Raw genomic sequence first — 27,801 nt, 5'->3', positions numbered from 1 at the left:
GTCAGTCGCATTGCACAAAGCAGCGCAGTCATTTACTCAGCCAATTTCTGCTGCAAACCCAACACTGGGGAATGGAATAACACAAACAAGGTAATGAGTTTTAAACTAATTATGAGGTGACAACAGTATAACTGAACATAAGATAATGAGTATAAAACTAAGGTGCAGCGAATAGTTTTCTCAGCCTTAAATTACTTTTCTCAAACTTTAAAATTACTTATCAGATTTATTGATTTAGAGACCTCTACCAACTGTTGAATGGTTGAGAAAGCCATTTCTATGCATAGCAATGATTAACAGCTGACAAACAGTAATTCTGTACAACTTTAAGTCTTCCATAAATTTACAAGAATACAGATCTGTGATTATTTGCGGTGTTTACAGCATTTCCACTTGTTCTCACGATACCTGTATTTTTATAAGATAGAGGCTTTGGAAAATTGTTTCTTCATTTTTCATGCAGAATTTCCTGAACCTCTGCAAAACCCTACATTGAGAAGGTGCTCCATGTGCCAGCATGTTCCCTATGGTCCGGCTCTGCCAAGGAGCCTGTGATTGAGCCCTGCTCACCTTTCTTCTCTCCCTGTGTCTCCAGCGTCCCGATGGGCCAGTAGAGCTTCGAGGCCCCACTATCTCACCATGGTCTGTCATGGAGTTGCCAGCTAACCGAAAGAGAGAAGAAAACCCAGTTCCAGGGTTTTTCTTCTCTTTTCAGCCACACTAAAGTTACTCTGAAAACCAGCATAAGAGTTAAGATTAATCTTCTTTTTTTTAACACAATACAAACATTAGCAGTGTAGCTAGCAAGACTTTGGTAGAAAGAAATGAAAGAAAATTATAACTGCAGGCTTGCTCTAAGAGTGGGATTTGTGTTTCTTGTAGTGACTGTGCTGCCAGAATGCTTGCACCCATTTTGTCACCTGTACTTTGAAGTCACAGAATCACAGAATCATTCTGGTTTGAAGAGACCCTCAGGATCATCAAGTCCAACCAGTAACCTAACTCTGGCAGTAGGCCATGTCCCTGAGAACCTCATGTCTGCATCTGTTCAACCCCACGAGGGATGGTGACTCCATCACTGCCCTGGGCAGCCTGTTGCAATGCCCTTTCCAGGAAGAAATTGTTCCCAATATCCAATCTAAACCTCCCCTGGTGCAACTTGAGACTGTTTCCTTTTTTCCTATCACTTGTTACTTGGGAGAAGAGACCGACCACCTTTCCACTAGAAAACCCCTTGCTCTGATGCAGCTTTCATTGGAGAGACCTAAACCTTTTACTGGCTAGTGCTAATCTATAACTTGGACAAGCTGGGTTTTTTACCTTAACCATTTAAAACATTGTAGGTTGCCTTTCCCTGGTTTCTGGATGCACCAGTGTCTTTGGGCATAATGTGATGGAGCCATCTTCTCTCTAGATGGTAACAGAGTTTATTTTTAACTATAGCCTGTATATCTTCAGCGGACGAATCCTTGACCTGTCATGATCCTTTCTACCTGAAGTGTACACTCAAAGCTGTTGCGCGAGCAGCCTGGCAGAAGGAATTGATGTGCTTTTGATTCACAATTAAAATGTGACGTGAAGGTACCCAGGCAGATGTCTGGGGAGCCTGTTGGCAGGTAGATGCCTTGACTTTGAGAGAGACCATGGCACAGCTCCCCACGGCACACCTCTACGTGATGGATACGCCTAGGAAGAGAGCCTCAGGCAAGGGGCTGGCAGGAGGTGGATATTTGAGCAGGGCCCAGAGGGCACAGGCCCTGCAGCATCTTGTCCCGCTGGTGCTGCAGCTGCTTGCAGTGGGAGCTGGGGGGCCTAGGGGCACTGGCAGAGGGACCAGGGGTGCTGTGACTGCCAAGTCGTGTGCATCCCTGACACTGTAATTAGCAGCTCAATGTTACGCAGTGTTTTCTCCCTCTGAAATTACTTTGGGCCTATTTTTGGCTAAAACAAAGACACAGACCAACAACAAAACCCACCACAACAGACAAGCAAAACCCCACAGAGCTTGATGTACTTGATCATCTTCCCCTCTCTCTAAATATGCCAAAGCTTTTTAATTAAAATGCTAAAAGGTTTTTAATGAGGTGGTTCATAAATAAATACTGTCTTTATGGATTTTCTTAAATCTTATGTGTATTCTAATACAGATTTCTAGTGTAGTGATAAACTGGAGTGTATTACAGTATCCAAAATTATCTGTAAGAAATCATGACTTCATATTACGTGACTTTTAAATTGTTTTTTTATGTGTTGAAGTTAGAATTTTTTCAAATAACGGGGCTTCCAACTTTGTCAGAAAGTGCGATGGTAATTTTGGGGAAGGGTGTGTTTTTACAAAAGGTGCTGAAGAATTTAAAGAGATACGCAGCGTGCTTCTTCTCTGAGACTCTGACACTCAATAAATAACATCTCATTGAGCTACACATCTGAAAAGGCCACCAGAGGAGATCAAACTCGGTTCTTGGGGCTATGAATATCTAGCATGGAGAATTTATTGTCTGGAGTGCTTCTCCAGTTTCTAAATTTACACATTTACGATACCATTAGCGTTGCCATTTTAGTGCAGTTTTTGGTAACGTCAGAGAAAAAGGTAGCAGTTGTTAACAACAGAGAAGAGGCGTAAATGAAGTATTGCTCTTTGACATGAAGGTGTACTTGAGAAAGAACCCATTGATTTGCATTTTATTTATGTACAAGTATTTTTACAGCTGCCTTCTACATGCACATATGTTCCCATGCCTATTAATAACAGACCAGTGCTTAAGTTTGTGAAGCATAGAAGACATTGCTCCTGTCTTAGCGGTGGAATGAGTGGACAGGCTTGTAGAGGAGTGAGTGATAGGTACAGGCAGGGGCAGAGCTCAGGCACGACTCCCAGTCCTTGGGCTGCAGCAGTCTCCTCCATGACACCAGGTTTATAATCAACAAAGTAATGCAGAGTCTTCCAGGGAATTAGTTGTTCTACAGCAAGGACGTTTTTCAGTCAGTAATATTTAAATGCTTTGTTTTGTTTCCATAGGCATTTTATCTGTTGCAGAGCTGATTGTTTAGCTTTGGCAAGATTTTATTGATTAAAACTTTTTAGTGAATGTGTTCACAGCTATGTCTGCATATTAGAGCAACTGCTTTGAAAACATTTCCCTAAAGCCCTCCTCATTTCAGGTCTCTGTTACCAAGAAATGCAGTGCCTCTTGTTCAGTGGCTTATATAATCCCAGAAGGCATCTGGAGCATGTTTATGTTAAGTCAACTATGAATGCAGATGTACAGAAAAAACATACTATTTACAAAGAGCTGAATATGCTCTTTGCATCAGCCTGATTTATGTATTTTTTTTATTACTTTCTTGGATGTGAAGTATCAATGTTCTTAACAACAAAAGCAATACCTGATGAGATTTGTGTTCAACAAATACATTTTAAACATGTTGGTTGTTTTTTCCTCTTTAGATCCATTTCAGTTCCTCACCAAAAGTGAACCTGCAAAGGAACAGACAGCTCAACCCGCTTTAGCCCGGAAACCCACTGTGATCCGAATCCCAGCTAAGCCTGGGAAACGTGAGTTCTTCTCCCAAATTGCCTGAGAATTTTCTGTCAGAAAATGTTTTTAACTGGGGCTTACTATTTCCTAATTGAGTTGCTGTTCACTAGCTATATTAGCCGCCAAAGGAATCTTGTGGTACAGTTTGACAAGACAGAGTAGCCAACCTAAGGACTGTGGGGGAAGGGAAGGAAGAATAGCTGAGAGTCATGTTCCCCTCTCCCTACCTCCCAGCTACCTCCTCTGGCTCCCTCCCTCGCGCTGAATTCGATGTCCCTCAAACCTTATGGAACTAACACGTATCAGTGAAACAGGGCGGGGGGGATCTAAAGGCTGTCAGGGAAGAGCTGGAGAGGACCCTCTGAGCAGCAGCAAACTTGTTTCATCAGTTAAACCGCATCACTGAGCTGTACCTTTGGTCAAATTAACTTCTCACATCAGCTGAGGATATTTTAATGCTGCTCCCAAGCTTCCTGGGAACAGGGCTCCCACTTGTCAAAGGGACAACGTTAGTGTATTAAATTTTGCTTCAAACACAGCATAGTTGGGATGTAAGCTTAGTTTTCGCAGCTTGCATAAAAAAGTTCCCTTTACCCTTGTTAGATTTGTAATCTGTGGCAATTTAAGCAGGTGTTTTGGCAGCAGTTGAGGGAATAAGGAATGCCTGCAAAAACTTGGATGCAAAAACCTGATGTGTTCAATTTTGTGTCACGGTCTTGACTATAGTTTTCTGACAACTACCGTATCCCTAATGCCTTTCACCTCTAATCTTTTCCAGCTTTACAAATGACACTGACAGTATCTCAGAGTGAAAATTTATCAGAAAGCCGCAAGGTCTTTGTGTTGATCTTTGTACACTGGAGTACACACTTGCTGCTGTTCAGCCTTATGTTTTATCCTCAAAGCTTAGGGAGAAATGTCACCAGATTGCTCTTAAAACTCATATTTCAAAATCATATTTTACTACACTGAATAGTAGCAACTAGATGTCCAGGTGGGTTCTCTCCTAAGACCTTCTCTCATTATTTCCCAAGTTCCCTTCTCCCGCCACCACCACGCCAGTGCTAGAATATTAGGTTTTCTTTTCCTCTGCATACGTGAGAAGTGCAGCGGAAATTATTAAAAATGCAGAGAAGACTGAAGATAAAGCTATGAGTAAAAGTCTTTCTGTTAATACCTGATCATAAATAAAAGTGGAAGAATATGTTTACAAGCTACTTTTAAGTACCCAAGATATAATTCTTCACAAAGGAAATTGCAATTTCCATTTAAAAAGAAAAAAAGACTTGACAATATAATTTTTCTCTATTTTTTGCCTGAGCTGGATTATCTTTTGAATTTGGGGACAACCAGTCCCTTGCTGCTCTCTAGTGGTAACTGAACTTTCCGCAGGAGACTGCTGGTCATCAGCTACCGTTGTTGTGGGGTGCGAGGGACTGCTTTATGGGAGGCTGTGGCTATAAGATTAATGGCATGTGGAGGAACAGCAACGGGTTCCAAGAAAGCAGAGTAGCCTTTTGTCACACAGGAGCTGCTGCAGAAATGTAAGCTGTTAAAAAATGAAAAAAGTACAACTGGGCCAAGGTAAAACATGGATACACCAATAGGATTTACCTTGTAAGAGAGCCACATAGTCTCAGTGCAAGGGGTCTTTCACTGTCATGGGTATGGAGGGAGATTAGTTCTGTCAGGAACCAGCACAAACCTAGAAGAAAAACCCCAATAAGCAAAAAAACCCAGCCAGCACTACCAAAAAGGGGACAGAGCTGGATGCTTAAGAATTTGAACTCCAGTAAAGCACTCATAGAGCATTTGCATTTTTGTCAAGCTGTGATTAGAAAGGAAGCAATAAACTTCCACTTCAGTTATTACACTTTGAAATCACTGAAAATAACACCTGCCTTCTAGTTCTTGTGGATTTTTTTTCCCTTCCTTTATTTCCTTTCATTTTGGTCTTGTGAAAGAGTAAAGGCAAGAAAATTAGGACATCTGGGTATATATCAAGATGTGAAGTGGTGAGAAAAAAGAAGTCTCTCATGCTTTTTATATATCAGTAAGGTATGAGAAGATTTCTCTTGCAATTACTGACAGGTATTGTTTTTACTTTTCATCCATCATACTACCTTAGAAGACTGATGAACTTCACTAACTTATTTCCCCCTGCTTGATCCCTGCCAACACAATAACTGTGACCTCTGCTTCTAAGAATATCCTTTAACTGATCAATTTTTAAACATCACACCAGCGTTTTGGATCACAGTAATGCAACTGAGGTGTTTAAAAGAAACAATACTTCTCCTTCCTTTGTGTTGTTTCTTTGCTGAGAGTACTTTTCATGAAATGAGCAACTGGAAGTTTTCAGTTGGATAGAATCTCTCCTCTTTTTTTGTCTGTAAATGTCCAGGCTGTCTAGATATATTTTTACATAACTTCAAGACTTGCTGGAAGTCAGAAGAGCTTAAGTGTCTGAAGTTCTTTGTAGTAAATGAATTCTCTTGGTGTACAAATATGTTGCAAAACAGATGGCAAGGTTCCAATAAATAAAGACAAAATAATTGGTAAATGTGCTAGCAAAACCTGTCCAAGTTCTTACCAGGTTGCAGTGGCAGAGATGTTGAAAGCAAATAGCATGTGATTAGCAGGTTTTTATGTTCTCTATTGAGAATGAGGACATTGTCACTCTTCCCTAGTAAGAGTTGTACTGTTTCTTCTTCCATGTCCTAAATTTGCTTAGTTCCTCAGAGACTATGAGGGAGCTTCTGTCTCTGATTTGATTCTGTCACCCTGAATTTTGTAGAAGGCAACAGTTTCTTTTCTTGCCTTTACCTTTCTGGAGATTCTTCCATCCAAGTCTCCTGATCTTTCAGGGTTACTTGAAATAACCCTCAGCTGTTTTCCAGCCTGAAGGATATTCCGGGAGCTGACAGCTGAAAAAAGTGAGCCAGTTTAGAAATGTGGCTGAGAGATGGTGATGGTGTTTCAGGGTATCCAGTAATGATTCTGACATTCCCAGGGGTAGAAACTCTTCTACTCATCTAATATTATGTCAACAAGTATTGCAGCTGAGGCCCTGAAACCCTAGAATACCATGCCGGTGTCCTGAGCGTAAAGTGAAGATCTGTTAGACAGGTTGGGAAGTACTCTTGAATCAACCTCAGAGTTGCAATGATTCCTTCATGTCCCTTTTCACTAATCTTTAAGTGGTCCTGCCCATTGGCTGCTCTGGTTTCAAGGAAGGAAGTTGCATTCACAAAAAAATTCCCCAAACCAAGATGGATTCCTTTACTTATCGTTGGTCCATGTCAAGGAGCTTTTAATTAGACTTTAATTTGGGAACTTTTGGGTTTTTACAGCTTTAAATGAAATCTCACATAGCCCGCCACCACTTCCTGCTGAAAAGCCTATTGGGAACACCTCCGATATCACAGTGGGAAAATCCAGCAGTGGTGACCTAGTGAAAAAAGTGGTAAGTTAGAACTGTTTTCCTGTATTGCAACTTTGTCTGCTTTGGTTAACAGACCTCTTGTGACTCTCAAGCATTTGTGAAGTGAGTTATCTGAAGGACCAAAGGATAAAAAGGACTGCTTGAAAATATAAGGCATTTTTCTTACAAGAAAGTTCTCTAATTTAATTAGGTAATTTAGACTGCTGTCAGTTCTGAAAAGTGCTTTGTTGATTTTACTAAGCTTTGATCACATCTATTTTCTGTAGTTAGCAGCTGGAATCAGGATATTCTACAATTTAGTTTTAAAAGCACCACAAAGTGGTTCAAAGTCCAATGAGATTTACATAGTGAAATATTGTCCTTTAGAAATTTATCTTTTTTTTTTACCTTCATACACACAGTAGCTCTCAGTGTCTGTGCTAATTTCCAGCCAGAGGAAGCTTTTCTGTATATGAATGAAGCTTGCTTGCTTAAACTGTTTCCTCCCAGTTGTTTTCTAATAGTCCACAGTAGAATCATTTATTCTGGAAAGTAAGGCTCTGGTCCTTGCTCCTGAGCACATAGTAACAGTAGACATTGTAGCTGTTTTTCCTATATGCCCTTTGACACATATTTACAAAAGGGAATGAAAATAAACTAATAAATTACCATAGAGTTTCCAAATTTGGAGTGCTGTGATGGCAAGAATGGCAGAGAATCTTGTGGAAACCACAGGCAATAAAAAGATCAAATCAAAAGCCCTCACTAGATTGACAGCTGTCAACAGATGTCTTTGTGGCTACCTCTGCTAATAGCATAAAGGGTTTTTTAAACGTCGTGATTGAAGAGGCTATTAGTACAGGTCCCATCTTTTCTGGATAATGCTGAAAAAATAATTTCCAATACAAGTTGTTAAATAACATTTATACAATGCAACCCCAAAACTTTTACAATATCATCCAGGTTATTGTGACAGGCATGTCTAAGCTTCAGAGGGTTTTTTTTAAAGAAAAAGACTGCATCAAATCCACGGAAACATTTAATTCATATCTTTGGAAAGATAAGAACTCCTGTGCTTCTGGAACTCATATTGTTTGTCAGTGGAAGTGATTAACTAGGAACAGTAAAGATCATTGACCATAAGCAGCAGTTGGCACAGATTTCTTCCCTGTCACATGGAAAATTTTTGATATGAGGATAATATCCCCATCTGAAAGTGGCAGGTTGGTTTCTTTCTAGTCAGGATCGTTACATCAGGAACATTTCATTTGAGGACCTAATCAAGGGTCAAAATTTTGTCACAAAATACGTTTAGGCATTTTCTAGGCAGGAAAAATCATAGAAATTGTTTACCAGTTTCAAGCACATGTATCTCTAATCAAGTAAACAAGACCGTTCAGACCTGCTCAAAATTACTGATTCAAAAAGAATACTTTTGAACCCAGATTCAGCACTCTGATTCACCACACTGCTCCACAAGCAGATGTGCTTGTTCTGCAGAGCTGGCAGCACTTCCTGGCGCTGGGATGAAAATGAACAGCAGGAGACAGAAAGGCTGGTAACTTGTTAATCTATAACTGTGGTCCAAGCCCTTCAGACATGGCACATATTCCCCTCTACTGACTTTGCTACATGGTAGTGATGGCTGGCAGGGTCAGGATGGGTATCTGGGGGAAGTGATGCCATAATCTGCCAAAGCAAGATTAACTGGGCTTTATCTCTTAGATCTCTAGGAAACACACTTAGGTACCTCCTTTAATGAGAACTAAAGTTATTTGCAAGAGACGCTGTCCTGTGTGAGTTGCATCAATGTCATGTTTTTTGCTTTAAGCCTGTTCAAAGTCTTTCATCTGTCAAAGTTAAATCAAAATTGATAATGTAACTGCAGTGGTTGGAATCCTACAGGCAGTGAAATTGTTCATTTGTATGACTCTCCTGAATTTGGCTCTTAAGTCCTGACTTTCATGTAGTAGGAAGAGAAGGCTGGCTCATACCTAATGCACAATTTAAGCTGTGATTCAGGTAGTCAACCAGGTTATTTACAACTCCCTCTATGTCCAACAAGATTTTAAAATGCTAGAACATACCATAATACTTACCACTTTATTCCCCAGAGCTCCAGAAACTCTTGCTTTTCCTGTCAGTAATGTATAATTTAATATAAGAAATGCCTCATTTAAACAAGATCATTTTTGTGTCTTAGGTCTAAGGAAATGTTTTTTTCTTTTGAATCTTTGTAGGAGTTGGATCATTCAGAACAGGGTGGGGTGCCTCAGCTAGAACCTGTCCTGTCCCCAAGGTAAGCACAATTCTTCGATGGCTCACTTAGAAGTGGTGTTTCTGAGTTAGTTTGCCAAGTTTGTTTCAATGTAGACACTCTAGTCATGCAGCTCTAGTCATAACTCAGTACACTTGGGTAGGAAGTATGCTCACTAATAAATAGGCAGGACCAAGTTGCTAGCTGGTTAGTACTTGTTTGTACATTATCAGTATGAGCAGGGAGATTATAGGAGGACAGCTGTTTGGCTTTTCAGCTAATGTACAGTGGCTGCTGACAGTCATTCCTTTCTGCATCTTTAACCTTTTCACCCACAGCTGAACGCAGAACGTCACCTCCTGCATGTTGCTGACCTTTCGATCAACAGAACTTGCACTTGTGACTGGGTTTGAGTGGTGAAGGAATGGAGGTGGCAGATGCTGCCATCCTGGAAGGGGCTGATGCTGGGCCAGCACCTTCCCAGAAGCACTGGCTAGTTTATACAGTTCAGGCCTAAAACACCTGTGAAGGTGCAGAATAAATTATAACTTTAGTTTTTTTATTATTTTTAACCAACAAGAAGGTCTGCAGAGGCAAGAGTAGCTGGCCCACCCTTAAATTCATGTCTACTAAATGCCCAACTAGAGGGAGATAAGGCATTGGCTGACTGGCCCACTGCAGCTGTCTCAGAATCTACACTCCAGATCTGTGGCTTTAAACACAAGAGTTTGCTCTGTTGTATCAGGACAAGAGAAGCTTGCAGTTATTAAACTTAGGCTACCAATAATAATAAGTATTCAGTAACAGGAAGGAATGTGGTTGTACCCACAAAGAAACATCTCATTATTGCCTCTTATGGGCTTGTTACTTTCCCTCATTCTGTTTAGCATAACAGCAGTCCTGATTCTCCTGAGGGTCTCTGGAACTGCACTCTTCTGCTCAAATGGATTTTTATTTTTTTTTAAGTAAGCAGTAATAATTCTCTGAATTGCTTGTTAGGGTTTTTTGGTTGAGTTGCCTTACAAATATAGGGGTTGGTTTGCTTCCAGATTTAATACAGTCTAACTTGGAATTTCCCCTTTTGTCAATATTAAAAATACTTCGTTTACGATGAGGCTAAGAAAGAGGAAAGGTGGAAGTTGAGCAGAAGTGGAATTTTTTCTTGAAATTTAAAAAAAGATCCATAATCAAGTAATAATAGAGAACTTGTATCAGGAGCATTAGTAGAGCACTAATATCTTCTCTAGTGGTGGATTACACAAAATATGACAGAAGGATACTCCAAAGATCCACTAATGCACAGTTGTTGCAGTTGATAATTTTTAAAGACCCTTGAGGAATTCAGACGAGTAAATAATTATCCTGAATTACACTATATAAAAAAGAGAGAGAATTGTAGCAGAAATTGGTAGTAACTGACCAAAGATTTCCCAATAGCAGTGAAGCAATATTGTATTTGTGGAATAGTAGTAGTGCCAGTGTTCTTAATATGAGGAAGGTAAAGATTTACATACATAATGCTTGTTTATAACAGAGGCGATTTTTGATTAGCAGATAATTGATTTGACCCCACTCTTTGGTTCTAAAAGTCATGGCTTGCTTGTACTAAATAGGCAGCTTTTTTATCAGTGCTTTGGAATAGGGATTTTCTAGTTTTGTTTTGTGTTTTTTTATTTACCACTGTCACTTGCTAGTCTCTGATTTTGGTTTCTAAACTACTGGTATACTGATGAGAGTGTGGTACCTTCAGCATTGCCAGAAATCTTGAGTATTTTCACTGGTGTTTTCTTTCTGCAGTAGATATCTGTTGCATAAAAATGGTAAATTCTGCTATTGATGCCATTGTACAAACTGGTGTCACATGCCATCAGTTTCAGCAGAGGCCAAAATATCACTTCAGGTAAGTGACATGCCAGGAAAAGAGCTGGGTTGATTCCTGAAAACCAGCTAGATCAGCAGAGCTTCTCAGGGCCTTCACTAGAGCTCTCCACTAGAAGAACTCCATCCTGAGATAGCTTCAGACAAAGCTCTTTCTAAAGGTGGATTGCTGAAAGAAATCTGCTTATGTAGTGAGCTCTTGAGAAAGCTGGCAGGCTGTTGATAAGTGAAAGTGGTGAGCAGTCTTGGAAGTGCGTACTCAAGGGATCTGTCGAAAGACTTGACCATCCAGTCTGAGTATCTGAAGAGTTCACGTATTCCCAGAGAGCTTCAGATACTACACACTCTAAAGCGCAGGTCATCATGAGTTATGTTTCCTGATTGCATACTCTGTAGCTAGGGCTGCAGTGGAGGATGAGCTGGCAGGCTTATTAATATGCATATTTCTCTGATGGTTTGTCCTATTTTTAGGCCTGTGGATGGAAAAATTATACCTGCTCGACCTCCCCCACCTAAAGGTGCTCCTGGAAGGCCACCTCCACCAAAACTCTCTGCAGCCAAGACCTCCTCCCAGAAGGATGCTCTTTCACGATCTACTTCTAATATAATTCCTGATAAAAAACCCAGCAAGTTCAAGCTGGGACCCAAGAGAGCAAAAAGTCAATTCTTTAAAAATCCAGATCCAACATTACCTCCTAGACCTAAACCAGGTCATCCTCTCTACAATAAGTACATGGTGAGAGCTGAGGTATTCTGTCTGAGACTGTTGTTTGTAAAACAGTGTTGGGTAAAATAGTAGTGAAAATGTAGTAAAGTAGGTTACTATGATTGGCTTTCAAAGTGCATCTATCAGCATAATCTTCCTTAGAAGATACTAATAGATAAATAGTAATATGTACTGTAATGTAATACTGGATAAAGCAATATATACATGTGAAGAATAGATATGTGTGTCTTTTTTTTGTGTATATATGTAATATTTATATATATATATATATATACACACATGTATATATCTTTAATGCATAGCTTTTGGTTTTGGGGAGTTCTTTTTAACAGTCACCAATTCTGAATTCTATTACAGCATGTAAAACGATGCTAAATAATTTTGTATGTATATAGTTTTTCTCTGTATATGTCAAAATGCTTGAGAAAATTGGGAAAGCATAAGAACTTAAAAAGTAGTTTACCTTACCTAATCAAGCCTGCAAAGAGTGAGGAATGTATCATCACTTACTTTACATTTTTGTCCTATTGATGCCATCCCTTTTCATTATAAAAAATGTTTATTTTTGTTTTTGCATGTGTTGTTAGGGAATATTAAATATAAATGGATCAACGTTTCAGATAAACAGGACAGAGTCTTTCCCCAGATACTTGAAACTGGTCAGTGATCAGGGCTGGTGATCACTTGAACCAGTGCTGTTGTCAAAAAAAACACCCATGTAGTCATAGCATGAACAACATCAACATTCGGCATGAAGTAGAAGCTTTTTTTGCCTTCTTTTTGATTTTCACTCTTGCATTTAGATCCTTGGTGGAGCAGAGGAGCAAGGAAAAGAAAGATGAATCTAGGTTGATAGTAGGAACAGCTTTTAGATAAGGGAAGCATATTGTTTCGTCTCTGGTGTAGCCACAACAATTTACACGTTTCTTCGTGACATGTTTTTGTAGATGAGATTTTTTAAAGTAGCAGACCACTAGTAATTCCCTGCCCTCAAGTGTTACTGTAAATAAAATTTTCCTCCCAGGTTGTTTTTCCAGTGCCCTCCATGACAAATGAATGCATTTCTGTGTCAGTGTGTTGCTGGACACCATGTACCGTATGGTATGATGCCAGTTAAGTGGCTAAGACACTTTTAAAGTGGATGACAACACCTGGCTTTCTCCAAGTGGCAGTTCTTATCACCAGCAGTCCATTCTGGATGCCTTCCAAAGGAGCTTGTCCTTTGCCACTGGACTTCTAAATGAGTTATCTGTAGTAGGTGGTTTTAATAGTTCCATCATCTGACCATTTTCACTTGCACTGGGAATTTTGGGTGCATAGAAATGAATCAAACTTCTCCATTTGCCTGTGTTTCTATTCAAGCAACCTGTGCCTCATGGAGTTGCCAAGGAAGATTGTCTCCCCAGGAACGCTGGAGAGCTGTCCTGTAAGGTGAGGCATTTTTTCTGCTGATAAATATTTAATGAGCAAGACTCCTGTTGCATTGAAGTATTAAATGCTTTAGGCTTTAAAGGTTACACTGAGGAATGTAATAGTGGTTTATTAAATCCTTGTGTTTCTTTAATAAAAACAAAACGACCAGCAAAACCCAATAATGGTGATTTGCCTTATAGCAAAGGGACATTCTGCTGATGGAGCAGAGCAACAGTAATTACTTGGAGTGCCAGAAGGGAGAGGAAACTGGTAAAGTTCCTCTGTCTCATGGGGAGGTAATCACTCCCTTGGCTGAGTATCTGATAATTGGGCAAAAGATTAAGTGAGTAGTTTCATGAAGTTCTGTACATGATATTTCAGTGATTTGGCTTTGACATACGGACTTGAAAGTATTTTTCTCTCTCTGCTTCTACAGAACCTAACCTGTTTTTAGGGCATTACTATTAAATAGCTAGTATAAAATATAGCTATGAGCAGCCTTTTTGATTATTCTCAGAAACCTACATGGCTGAAGTAGATTTCTATGCAATTTGTTGTTATCTGTTTTAATTCATAGTATTCTGGCCTTATCTTTGTGCATGTTGGGCTTTTTTGGTTGGGTTTTTTGTATGCAATGAATGAGTTTGAATGTAGTTCACACACAGTGATTGTCATCAGTGCAGTCTAAAAATACCTAGTTGATGGAATAGAGAAGGTGACTCAACATTTTCCATATAATTTCTCTTTATAAAGATCTTGCAAAAAAATTGTCATTTCCCCTCAGTGTTATCTTCTTGTAAGCCAAAGCCTAGTGGCTTGCTCACCCCTCTAATACGTGCAGCAGTCAGCAGATGTGCTGCCCCTGTCGAATGTGCTGGGGAGGGCCGGGCTGGGATATTCTCTCCAAGCAAGGAAGAGTAACTGGTGGCATGCAGTACTGAGCAGCAGTCCAAAATTTGGCCTCATCAATGTTCATAAATATGTAAAGGGTGAGTGTCATGAGGATGGAGCCAGGCTCTTCTCAGTGACAACCAATGATAAGACAAGTGGCAATGGGTGCAAACTGGAACACAGGAGGTTCCGCTTAAATATGAGAAGAAACTTCTCAGTGAGGGTGACAGAACACTGGAACAGGCTGCCCAGGGAGGTTGTGGAGTCTCCTTCTCTGGAGACATTCAAAACCCGCCTGGACACCTTCCTGTGTAGCCTCATCTAAGTGTTCCTGCTCCGGCAGGGGGATTGGACTAGATGATCTTTTGAGGTCCCTTCCAATCCCTAACATCCTGTGATTCTGTGTGATTCTGTGAACCCTTGCAATGAGAGTTGCTGGTAACACTCTAGATTTCTGGCCCACAGAAATACCTGAGGCTTTGTCTATACTGGGAAAATTTACATGCCTTCCCTTCCTTTTACTGGCTTAAAAGTAGATTTTGGTGAAATGCATTCTGGTTTACACTGGTGAAAGGTATACAGAACTGAGACCTATAGCTGTGTGACCAATAGTAACCATTGCCTCCAAAGGTGATTCTCTGATACCAGAGCACCATTGTGTCCAAAGTCAGAAAATTACTTCCAGAGTACATAACAGAGAATCTCTGTTAGTATCTTACATGATTTATAAACTACTTGGATTTATTTGTTGTTGTCAGGATTCAAACCACCCTCCAAAAGTTTCTGACACAAGCGTGCCTCATGCTGTAGTCCTGCATGATTTTCCTGCAGGTAAGTAAATGTGAATATTCTGGAAGCTTGCTTTACTCCAGGACTTTCAAATGGGAATTTTCTTAGGAATTATTAGAGCTTAAAAATGATGAGGATGCTCAGCCTGCAAGGTCTGCATGTAGAGTTGTTGAAATCCACGGGTTTAGCTATAGTTGGGCCAGTCTTTTAGTTAAAGCTAACTGGTTTATCAAGTATAATTAAGACTTTTTGAAAACTTGGTCTGGTTTTGACTGTGGTATTTAAGAAGGTTTTACTTACAGAAAATCAGTGAGTGTGACAACTACCATTAACTGAGATGCTGCTGTCTTTCAGAGCATGCTGATGACTTGGACCTTCATGCTGGAGACATCGTTTGTCTTTTGGAGAAAATTGATACCGAGTGGTACAGAGGAAAATGTGGGAATCGCACAGGGATATTTCCTGCCAACTTTGTTAAAGTAGTTGTATGTAGGCTTTCTGTACATTGCTTGCATAAGATCCTATTGCATTTGTTTTCTCGTTCTATTTTACTATAGCTCCTGTGTATTTAGCTCCATTCTGTATTTAGATAATCTCTTTTCCCTCTGGCAACACAGAAGACATACCAACTTGTTTGCATGGTATTAGAAAGATGCTTGATTTGGCACAAGCAACTTGTGTTATGGGGATTATTTTGCTGTTAATTTGAAGACAAGTGAGAAAATCATGGCCCTTACCAGATTCTCTTTGTCAGCTTGTCAGTTTCTCAGAGTCTACCAAGCAGACTATTTTTTACAGCTGCATGTAGGAATCAACACTCAGTAAGACGGTTGCTTTTTATGCCTCCCCTTAGCCCCCCAGCTTTTCTTATTTTCTTCTCCCTTGAACTGTGCTGGAATCACCACTTTTATAGCCAATTAGTGAATGAGGTCAGGGCAGCAGTTGGATCCAACGAAATATGTGGGTTTTTTTTTCCTAGAATATTTTTTTTTTTTCAGCTGGATCAATTTGCCTAAGTGGCTTACTAAGCGGCTGCACAAATGGCTGTGCTGGCACAGTGCAAGGATATTGTGTGGTTGCAAATGAGCAGCTTAAAGCAATCCTGTTACTGAGTGTGACACTTGACAGTAAATGGCAGGCAAGAGACAGGTGCTGGTTTGGAGCCCAATAGCAATTAGTTGAGTGCTTCATCTTTAAAAGTGATACAGTGTGATTCACTGCGTCAAAAGCTGGGTCAAATCTATTGCAAGCCTGAGTCTGAGATTGAAGTCCCTTTTGTGACAGTAGAAGGGCCATTGGGCTCCCCACACCAGGCATATGGTCATGAAGGAATGCTAAAGCGACGCTGGGCACCAGCAGCTGGGCACTGAAGACACAAAGTGTCTGTGTTGAGCTGGGACACCTGGCAGAGGTGAGCACTGCTGCTACAAGGACAACACCAAGCATTTAGAATCATAGAATTGTGTTGGTTGCGAAAGACCTTTATGATCATAGAGTCCAACCATTACCCTAGCTCTGCCAAGTCGACCTCTACATCGTGTCCCTGAGAACCTCATCTTATGCGTCTTTTAAACACCTCCGGGGATGCTGACTCCACCACTTCCCTGGGCAGCCTGTTCCAATGCCTGACAACCCTTTCTGTGAAGATTTGGTAACTATGAGAGTGTAATTTGTCTGTTTAGTTTAGTTTTAGGCATTATTGGAGAAAAATTGTAAGATTTGAGAAGTGCTGAAGAATAAGAACTAAAGTCGGGGTTAGTAGTAGTAGCACCATGCTCAATTTGCTTTCATGAGAAAGATTTGTTAGCTAAATTGATTTGCTGCTTCTACACAGACCAACAATTTAATATAAAAGATCTTGTTACTACTGACAGCTAAAAGAGAAAAAATTTTATGGTAAAGCAGTGGAATGAGTATTTGGGTCAAATTCAGCATTGATACAGACAGATACAACTTCATAAAAGCTAGGGAAATTGTGTTTCAAATTTCTATTTTATTTGTAAAAGGTGGTTACCCTTTTGAATGCAAAAATCTTTTGTTTCAGCAAAATTAAAAAAAAAAAAACAAATGCAGTACATGAGGCTAGTTTAATGAGTGAATTCTCCTGTTCATTTGTGTCAGATTTGATCTTGATACAAGATCGCTATACAATACGCTATAGTGTGTTTTATAATATTCAGCTGGGTAGTAGCTTAGGTCTGGACGAGTAACAATACTACATGGTTCTTACTTCCACAGGCCCTTCAGAGCACCACAGATACCAGCTCTTCTAGCAAGAGCATTGCAAAGATTATGTGTCCTAACAGGCAGCGTGATTTCCTCCAGTCCTTCGCATAAGCTAATGCAACATTCTTGTTGATTTTTATGAGAACTGGCTCATGCGAGAGTGAGCTGTAACCCAAAGCTCCTCGCTAGGGTTTCTAGGTCATCCTTCATGTCACACCAAAATTACAATTGAAGTCCTCTTGTGATAAAGGACTTGAATGTTTCCTGTTTGATATATCCATGTATTGATTTTCTAAATTATGTTTCTCCAATGCAAATGAGAATTGTGAGAAGTGTTTTTGTTTGGAGGAGAGCTGGCTACCAAAGCCCAGAAAGGATAAATGTAAACAATAATTCTGTCTATTGTGATATATTGTGCTAGTAAATAATAGATAGCAATTACCAATGGAAAGTTGGGAGCTCAATGCAACAGCATCTAGCAGCATCCAGTCCCATATTTTGTCAATCAGTCATGCAACAAGTAGAAACAGTAAACCAGCATCAAATTGTGTTCCTACGCATGAGATTGAAAAATGAGAAATCAGGCATACAAACCCAAAATCTACATTAATATGGTCATATATCATAGCATGCCAGCAACTTTAGAGTGTCACAGAGGTCATAACTAGAGCTGATGCTTAGCTGAAAAATAGATTATTTTGACCAGTTCCAAGTTTATTGTAGTTATGTTGCCATGAGCTTGAAATGGAAGACTTTACTTTTTTTGTTGCTTTACTAGATTGATGTTCCAGAAGAAAGCAACAGGAAAAAAATACCCTGTTCATCACGATGTATCAAGTGAGTCAGATAAATCTTATTTTTCCTCCTCATTTTGATTTACTAGGAAGTAAAAAGAAAAATAACTTTGAAGCAGGTGTTATCTGTGCTGAGGTTAATATGGTTAACATTTTCTTCATCAAGATATATTTTAACAATAAGGCTCTCGAAACATAAAGTTTATGATGTTTTAATAAAACTCACATCCAGGTGAAAAAAAGTGTAAAAATTCACTTCATGGCTTCAGAAATCTGGTAGATCACTTTATAATAAATGTTTATGTAGATGTAGTCCACGCACTTTCCTTCCTTTTATGAGCTATATTAGAAGAGCATTTCCCATAGTTTTTCATAAAATTGGTTGCAGAAACAGTGAGCCAATCTGATTAACTTCAGCAGCATTGCACTCTCTTTACTCCTGGCCTTGCTACTTTCTTCCAGTATCCTCAAGGTGTAACACAGTCAGGCTCCTACTCTCTTGAAAGAACAAGATAAAATGGGACAGGATACAGCTGTACGTTAAGTAAACAAATTTATCTAACCCTAAAGTGTATAACTATACAGGTTAATCTAAAGTTCTCCAGAGTAAATTATCAAATGTACTTCAATAACTTTTAATTTCTCATTTGCAAACAACTTGTACTAAGATTTGTGGGCAAGGAACAACTTTTCATGCTGTTTCTACTTCATGATGATTTGATTTCATGATCATTCATTACAGCGATTGAAGCAAATTCAGGCAGAGGCAGGAACCACTGGTATCAGTGGGATTATTTGGTCTGTTCTTCAGATTGAGCTTGGCTTGTCTTAAAAGAAACTTTCATTTTTGAAAGCTGCTTCTGCAACTAAGTAAGAAACAGAAAGTGCTAGCTCTAGCTCTGTCCTGAAGCTTTTGCAAATAGATGAGCTTCTTACATTGGTTTAAATGCTATGATCCTATAGAAAAAATTAAAGCCTATTATCACCTTTTTCCAGCATGGTATTTCTGATAAATCATTTTTTTTCTTAGAATAATTTCTTAAATCTATTTTATTCATTTATTAAGTTATTAAATCTATTTAAGTGACTAAAAAAATAATTTTTTTCAGTGCTATACCAAATTACGTTAAATTCATCAAATGCATTGATGTTTCTTTCTTCAAGAGATAAGTTATTTCCCCATGCCTGGGGTAGATTATACAGAAAAATGTTTGTCAGAGTAGATTACAACTAGCTTCCACCTGTGAAACCTCCATGGATTTGAGATTTGGAACAAATACGCTACACCCACCCCCCACTCATGTTTGATTGCATCTCAGTTGGATGCTAGCTCAAAAAAAAATCCAACTCATAAAAGAAGTATATCAAGACACTTACTTGGATATAGGCAAAAATAAAAAATGGGAGAGGTAGCCCAGGAAAAAAAAGTGTTGTGGTTTTTGTTGTTGCAAAATAGATAACAGCCAGGAATGGGGATGCAGAAGTTGCATCCAGCTCCTCCAGACTCCATACTCATCCTCCTCACAAAGCAGAGATAAGAACCAGGGCTAGACCCCCATTTTCCACATGTTCTAGCTTCAGTGTATTCTTTTGTTATTTTAATTAAACATATCAGTCTGTATTTTGCACAATGATGCTTTATTATTGAGTGGACAATAACAATAAGCAAGCAAAGTAAGTTTCTTTTTTTGTTTGTGCAGAGGTCCAAGATGTGTAGCAAGATTTGAGTTTATTGGAGACCAGCAAGATGAGCTCAGTTTTTCAGAAGGTGAAACTATCATCCTTAAAGAATATGTAAATGAAGAGTGGGCCAAAGGAGAGCTCAGAGGCATGTCTGGAATTTTCCCCTTGAACTTTGTAGAAGTAATTGAAGATCTGCCTGGAGCAGGTATGAATGCTTGCAAAAAAATCTTCAAGAACATGGTTTTGTACTTCATGCATATAGGCAGCATATAGGAGAAAAGTCCAAAATGACAATGAATGCAGGAAAGAGGTAGAAAGGGACAAAAGATAGATTTAAAAAAAAAATCACAAGGAATGGTAGGACTTCTTAAAAAGCTATTCTTAATAATTACTCCATCTAAAATCTCTATCATTAGCAATGTTTTGAATAGTCATTGCTGCTATTCTAAGTTGTGCTTTACTTACGTAGGTACAGGAGCAGCACTGAAGAACAAGGTGGAGGTTTCTTCTTCCCTTCCTCAGGTAATAAAGCTTTTTAGGTGAGTGCCAGAATTTACATAGAAAGTCTATGCAAATCTGTGAAACTGCTATTATAATGTCAGATTAGCTGCACAACTTTAAACCTGAATATAACCCAACTCCCACAGCACACAATGCTGCATGGTCACGTCTTGAGTTCTGAGAGCTGGCCGAAAGTGATTGAATTCATAGCTTCTGGCAAATTAACATAAGTAAATTTTTATCCTTTGTGCTTAAGCAAATTCTTGTTAGCTCTGTTTTAAGGATTGCTCCAGTGGTCTAATTTTGAATTTATTAATCCTGTCTGCTTCCACCAGTGATAAAAAGGAATGTGCCTGAGCCTAGATGAAATTCTGTGGTAATTGCTGAAATGCCATTCTAGTCTACATCTGCAGTGACACTATTGTATTAGAAAAGTCAGGACACCCATGTTCTGTGCAGCTGCTTTCATCAGTATCCATCAGCTTATGGGCTCTATTAATGCTTCTAAAATTAATGCATGTATTTTCTCTTCACTTGAATAGAACAACAGACGCTCAGTAGAGTGGTGTGAAGCGCTTCATGATTTTACAGCAGAAACCAAAGATGATTTATCCTTCAAAAAGGGAGACTACATCCAAATACTGGAGCGAGTAGATTCAGAGTGGTATAGAGGAAGACTGAATGAAAAGGAAGGGATTTTCCCAGCAGTTTTTGTTCAGACCTGCTCAGGTACAGTGCTCCCACTAGATGGCAAATCATTATTCCTTGTGTTGTGACAGTCATGGCAGAGTTCTGGGAGAACCCAACCATTCCATTGCATTAACAAGCCACACACTACCACAGTCCTTAGTATCCTAAAGCTGAACTAAGCATTGAACCAGCCTTTCTAATACTGGCAAGTAATCTGGGAGGTGACACAGATTCTGGGATAGTTCAAGTGTGGTTTAGGCACTGGCAAAACAGAACCATTGAGCACTGCCCTTAGTAGGAATTCAGGGGTGCAGAAGATGGGAGGCAGCCAGGTTCTCAGTCAGCTGAAGAGAAACACTGCAGCACAGCCAAAGAGCTGGTAGAGCTGTAAATAACTACAACCGTTGGGTCTTGGCACAGAACTATTGTAATCCCCTTGGTGAAAAAAAGGAACAAACACTGCTTGCTCTCCTCAAGCTTCTGTTTGGTCCCCAAATCAATGCAGTCAAAACCTTCACAGAGGACACAGAAAAATCATAATTCTTTCCCATAGTTTTTGCAAGTAAAGCCATGAGTGAAAGTTGACAGAAAATAAATTCCACCTGACTGACAACTAGCACACACCATGTGCTGCTTCATCTCCAAGTAGAAAGAGGAAAAGGCAGCTTTTATTAGATATTGCCATTGAAAAGTTCAAGTAAGTGAACTTTAAAGTTAGTCCTCCTAGAAGCAGAGCCATGAGAATGTGTTAGTACTGTAAAAAGCACTGGTGCCAGAGGAGATTTTTATTCCAGTAGGAAAGTAAATTTGCCAAGTAGCAATAGTAATAACATCTGGACATGCAGTAGAACACTAGTGGGGAGAAAAATGCACGAATGACAGGAGACTTCTTCAGAAACAGAGATTTATGTCACTCCAATCCGAATAACTTGTCTTGTCCATCCATGTTCTGCAGCCAGGGTAGAGCTGTCACAGTCTGGAGGAGGGAAGAAAGGAAAAGCCAAAGCTCTTTATGATTTTCATGGAGAAAATGAAGATGAGCTTTCCTTCAAAGTAAGTAATTCAGCCCAATTTTCCAAAAGGTCTTATGCTCTTGAAGAATGCAAAAAAATAGGAATTAGCTGGTGTGAAAATAGGCATGAAACAAGAAAGAACAAAGCACATAGAACGGGTATAGATATTCACAAGTTTGATAAATGCCCTCTCTCAAAAACCTTTTGCCTTTAACACTTTATTTCATACTGGCAAACTTTTCACTGAAGACTTTAAAAAGAGGTCACGAGTTGCAAAATTCCTTTGACTCTCTGATACATGACAAGACAAACAAACCTAACTTTGCAGTACACTCAGTTCTTGATCAGTTGGTATGGTCAAGGGAGCCTCTTTTTTAACTAGAAAGACAGCAAAGAGAAGGAGGATCATGTAAGAGAGCCAGTGCTACAGCAGCAATGCCTCTAAGGGACACCTGGCACAGCCACATCTAAACGTTTAGAGTTGCCATGGGAGCGAGGGGAGAAATTAAATAGTTGCTGGATGCTCAGATAATATTAAGCAGCATGAACAAGAAACAGCATGCCCTTGTTGATTCAGTCATGATTTAGGTAACCACGTTCTCAAAAGCAAGTTTCTAAGAAACAGCAGACTTCCACAGCAGGCCTAAAATTGTGATTATCAGGTAGAAAACACTATTTTTCTCTTCTAAAACTAGCAAAATAATTTGTTTCAGTATTAGCAGCTTGCAGCGCTGAAAGGATAGATGATTCTTTAAAGCAGAAAAGGGGAATGGAGGTACTGGCAGAAAGGCCAAGGCCATGCCAGTACTTAAGCTGAAGGCATGGGACAATGAAAGCAGGAACAAGGATCAAACAGGAGCTGCAGTTTGTTTTGAACAGCCACACTAGTGATTTTTGGGAAAGTTTCCAAAGGAAGGAGGGACATTTCTAACTGCTGGAAAATATTTGTACTAAATTGAGAAAAGCAAGCTTTGAAGCGTTTGAAGAAAATAAACCTCATAATAGAGCAGGGAAATACACGCAAATTAACGAGTAAGGCAGGGGGCCTGTGAGCAGCTCTAACATACCTGCCTACATGGCGAGCTTAGGCAACTCAAGAAGCTGCCCAGCAGCACTGTTTGTTCCTTCTGGACAGTGGTGATTTTTCAGCATAGACAAGTATTTACCCTAAAAAAAAGCTTCAGTTGGTTTTCGCAAAGAAAAACTGGCCACATCCTACTTTTTCTAAATGATTGATATTAGTTGCTTCTGAATATCATCAGCTATGCATGCATTGTCACAGCACAGTAAGCTGTCCTGGCTCATGTTACTCCTTCTCTTACAGGCAGGTGATACAATAACAGAGCTGGAATCTGTAGACGAGGACTGGATGAGTGGAGAGATACACGGAAAGTCTGGGATATTTCCCAAGAACTTTGTTCAGATTTTAAAAACACCGTGAAGTGTTGCCTCTCTTTGAACTCCCCGCATGTGGGAGAGAATGTTTTCTATCCTAAAGGCACAGCAGCAAAGACATCAACATGTTTTGACTATCAATGTTTTGCACTACTTTTTCTAGACAGTCATAATGGAATCTTGAAGTCAAATAAGAAAATTTTAGTCTTTCGTGATGGTGTATGTAGTCATGCTTCATGAATGCTCCGAGAGCAAATACAAGCAGGATTTTTAGCTGTTTTCAACTAGGGAAATACTGTGGTGCAACACCATTTTAACTTAAATAGCATTCTAGTATGTTTACTATCTGGTATTACATTTATCATGCACAAAGTCTGCATAAAGTAAGCTTCTTTGGGTTTCTTTAAAAACTTTTAAAATGCAAATTAAAAAATTATTTTAAAGATATAATTACAGCACTCACTATGTAGATCAAGTTTAATATTCAGGTTTCATTACTGCTTGACTTCCACCTTAGCAGTAGAATCCACTTGGTTTATGACTTAGAGGATGAAGAAGATAACTGATATTTCATAGCAGGAAAATATCAAATCTAATACTAGATAATCTAATTTCAGCAAGAGGGAAAACTCAGAAGCAAATCCCTGTGTAGTATTCTTCAATTCTTAGCCCAAGCTGCTTATACAGAAAGATCACAAAACTCAAGTATTTTGCCTCTTAACAGATAATGTTCATATTGGTATGAATTATCTTATGCCTTCCTCCGTTCCCCAAAAATCCTTTACAGCTGTAGGTTTAGATTCTACTACTGCCCCCTGGTCTTGGAGCACCATGGTTCCTTCCTTCCAAGCTGAAGCGAGCTGTGACAAACAGTGTTTACTGGGCTTTCTCAGCCCCCTCCAAGCAGGAGCTGCACTATTCCAACTATTTGCCCCTCCACTCCCTTCCTGTAAGTGGAAAGCCAGTCTTCACTCAGTCTGCATTTCATTTGTCACTCAAGCACTGGAACATACTTCAGTAACACTATTCCTGTCCTTAACATGAAGGATATTATACAGCCTTGGTTTTATCTTTCAGCACACATGGGATTAGTTTCCCGTTTGCTACCACATACCAACTATACTGAGCATCATTATAAATGGTCTATCAAGGCCTTAAGGAAAACATGCCTGGCAGGAGGTTACTTCAAGAAGCCTTAACAAAAGCATTTAGCAAGAAGCAGTAGCGTGACTTGAACGACAAACTAAGACATGATGGAGGTAGCTTCACATTGTATGAAATTCTGGTAGTCAATTCCTTTTTGCAACACTTGGCTCCTGACAAAAAAAGTTAAATGCATCTTGATTAACTGCTAACTTCATCAGACTGGAATAGAAAAAAATTATGCTGCAGTTGGCTCTTTCATTGCTGACAGTATTCTGTCACTTTTGTACTATATAACAAAAAGGAATCAGTAAGCTGTTAGCATGAGTCATTACTTCAGAGAGATGCGAGTCCTTAGGTATCAAGGTACCCTCACAAGATTTCTCTTTGTGGGTCTGGAAGTTCAGGCTGCAGAAGGGCCAACAGTTGAGTGGTGGATGGAGACTAGAAACTAGAATAATGACTGACCTTGAGATAGTTTTGACTCAGTCTGCTTACGGCTTTATTGATACAAGGTCTAAGTGTTACAGGAACAAATACCTACTGCAACAAAAGAACAGGGTGCATCTAAATGGGTGTCTAAGCTGGTGAGGGTAGCCCTGCCCTCCCTGCGCACTGCCCTTTGGCTACCGTCACAGCAGGCAGAAACAAGTTGAGAGCCAAAACTGAGCCAAAGGACTCCCCTCGCAGCAGAGAATGGGCATCCATTTTTGGTAGCAGACTGGAGTTTGCCTGAAGCAAGCCCGAGGAACATGCAGCACAGACGTGAGGTCCGCAGCACCTTTGTGCTCTGCAGTCACTGTTATACCACAGTACTTTCACATATAGACACAGGTGTTAGCCCACTTTTTTAAGTCTAGAAGCTTCCTGAAGTGTTTTATATTTAAACTGCACCAATGCCATTCACACAACTAGGGGATGAAGATCACAAAAAGTTTTAATGAGCTGAGAGCTGGATTTCTACTTTCATTAAGGGGATTAACATTATTAAAACATTTATAAATGATGTGCTATCCTAGAACGATGGAAACATCATAATTTATACAGCTATTGTTCAGTTTTACCATCCCAAACAAGCCTACCCAGAACTCCTATGAAATCAAACTGTAATGTAAGCCCACCTCCGCCCCTCCAAGGACAATGCTTCCCACTCTCCAAGTTGTTCCTTCCAATAACCCAGCCATCTCCTTCTAGAGAAATCCAAAGAAACAAATACATAGATAGCTAGCTTTCCTGACTCCTGCAAGCCCACTCAAGACTTTTCAACCATAAATTTGCAGTGGATCACTCTATTAAATCAGGATCCTCCCACCATGATCTGTGTCAACAGGGTTCCTCAACCTCCAGTGAGCACAGCAGGGAGAAAACAGCAGAACCAAGCAAAGCCCACCCCAACAAACAGAATACCAGGTCCTCACCAGAGACACACTGCATCATTGTAGGGGTGGAGGAGGCTTAAGTGTTTGTTGTTTACTGTTTGTCTGGCAGTTTTCTAAGATTTTGATACAAGTCTCAGAGTAGAACTGAATTTTTATATTTTTTTCAATTTCCTGTTCCCCATTTTTTATAACTGTGTATTGATCAGTTGTTTTTGTACCTTCCAATGAATGTTTAAAGTCAGTGCCTGTCAGCAGACAAGACCACTCTGCTTTGTTTTAATCATCTCTTGCCTATTATGCAGGGCAGGAAGAGCAGCAGCGCCTTCTATTCAGAGCAAGGAGTGCCATCTAAAGGCTGCTTGCATTACTGCAGGCAGCTATAACTTACTAAGTTAGATGCTTGGCTTTTACAGGGAGGGATTTTCTTAAGACTTGATGCCTAGTATCGCCATGAAACTGCATACATATCATAACATAAAATTCTTAAGTACACTGCATAATCTGAAAAAAAAAAGCCACAACACAAAAACAAAACCCACAAAAACAAGAATGAGGTGGAACAAATCCTAACTGCAATATAGTAGCAAATGTCAGCTGTAAACTTAGTTAGCTAGAGCCCCACATTACTAAATAAAAGCCTAATTTGTCAAAACATTGTTTGACCCACCCTCTGGAAGTATCTTCAGGAAGACATCATCTTTCTTCTGTGTACAGCTAACAGTGTCCTAAATAAATCTTTGTTAAGTCCAGTAAGTTTGTTATGGTACCTCTGTAAATTAAGAATGTATTTAACCAATAAATTTTTATAATTAAGTCGTGAAGGCATTTTTATTGTCTTATGCTATGGAGAGCTGAGCTCTCCACATGACACGACAGTTCTATGGATCTCATTCTGCTTATGAATTTAACTCAACAGGAAGAAACCCAGCCAACCAAAAAAACCCCAACACCTCCAAATAAATAATTCTGTAGTTATTACATCCCTTCATGAGTAGTCCAAATCCCTCAGAGAACCCCAATGGATTTAACACATTATTGAGGCCTTCAAACTTGGTTACATTTCACACCACCTATAGAATCTACGACATCTGCTACCTGCAACAACCAGGGTATCACACAAGACAGTGATGCTGTACTCCTGTGTGACAAAATGAGTGGTGATGAAGACGAGCTGAGCCTCCGCTGATTAGCAATTCTACATTTCTTTAAGTGTGCTCTGCTGATTGCTGCTATTCATACAACATGATTTTTCAGCTGATATTTATACAGAGAACACACAAAACATTTCTTCCTGCTTACTTCCCCCCCATCTGAAATCATTTTATAAATCATACATTTACCCAGAGCCCAGTCTACAGTCTACTGTAAAAAAAAACCAAAACACACAAACAAAAACAAACAAAAAAACACACACACACAAAAAAAAAACAAAACACAACAACAAAACAAAACAAAACCTCACACAACTGGAAAAAAAGCAAGTATTTGTTCTTTCTCTAAATTCTCCTGGGCAAGCCTTTTTGCAATATATACTTACTTGTCATAGAGCTGAAGGAAAAAGTAACAGGATAAGACACACAAGTTTTCAGAAATGACTCAGAACCTCAGGATCTCTACATCTACAGAGTACAGGCCAGCTGCAGTCCCTTAGGATCTGATTGATGGAACTATTACAGCCAACACACATCCACTTGAAAACTCTGACAGATGTTATCTGATGCAGGGCCTGAATATATGCATGCATGCATATATATCTACATACACAATTGCATTAAAACTTACTGTATAGTAGGTTCAGGGCTTTTCAGTCTCACCACACTTAGCCTAAGTCATGGTTTGTTTTTTTTAACTCCAGTGGAAAGTTATGACTTTTGTTAGAGAAGGGGCAGTTGTAGCAATTTATGGCTTCAAAAATATGACTCCAACTCTTGAGGAGAATGACACTCACACCATACATATGAAAAGAGCAAAGCAGATTAAAAGCAGCACTATTCCCTTCTCCTGTTTCAGCATCATGAAAGTTTTCAACACTCCCTATCCTTCCACCAACGTGGAAAAA

At 39.5% G+C, this 27,801-nt stretch overlaps 1 protein-coding gene across 3 annotated transcripts in view; it reads left to right on the top strand.

The window, feature by feature from the left end:
- SH3D19 (SH3 domain containing 19) overlaps positions 1 to 26,306 on the top strand; it is an 83,019-nt gene extending 56,713 nt beyond the window's left edge. For all 3 annotated transcript variants that reach the window (XM_082052147.1, XM_082052146.1, XM_082052148.1), the window contains exons 8-20: positions 3,449 to 3,556; positions 6,893 to 7,005; positions 9,204 to 9,262; positions 11,570 to 11,834; positions 13,188 to 13,256; positions 14,888 to 14,960; positions 15,273 to 15,403; positions 17,923 to 17,981; positions 19,639 to 19,826; positions 20,091 to 20,143; positions 20,665 to 20,851; positions 21,768 to 21,865; positions 23,150 to 26,306. In XM_082052147.1, coding sequence (XP_081908273.1) covers positions 3,449 to 3,556; positions 6,893 to 7,005; positions 9,204 to 9,262; positions 11,570 to 11,834; positions 13,188 to 13,256; positions 14,888 to 14,960; positions 15,273 to 15,403; positions 17,923 to 17,981; positions 19,639 to 19,826; positions 20,091 to 20,143; positions 20,665 to 20,851; positions 21,768 to 21,865; positions 23,150 to 23,266 — 1,520 coding nt within the window. In that variant the 3' untranslated portion in view covers positions 23,267 to 26,306. The remainder of the gene's footprint in view (positions 1 to 3,448; positions 3,557 to 6,892; positions 7,006 to 9,203; positions 9,263 to 11,569; positions 11,835 to 13,187; positions 13,257 to 14,887; positions 14,961 to 15,272; positions 15,404 to 17,922; positions 17,982 to 19,638; positions 19,827 to 20,090; positions 20,144 to 20,664; positions 20,852 to 21,767; positions 21,866 to 23,149) is intronic.
- The last annotated feature ends 1,495 nt before the right edge of the window (positions 26,307 to 27,801 follow it).

The sequence above is a fragment of the Streptopelia decaocto genome (genome assembly GCF_964273445.1).
Source record: "Streptopelia decaocto genome assembly, chromosome: 4".
Classification (NCBI taxonomy): domain Eukaryota; kingdom Metazoa; phylum Chordata; class Aves; order Columbiformes; family Columbidae; genus Streptopelia; species Streptopelia decaocto.
The sequence above is the reverse complement of the archived record's forward strand: the minus strand, read 5'-3'. Positions and strand labels throughout refer to the sequence as shown.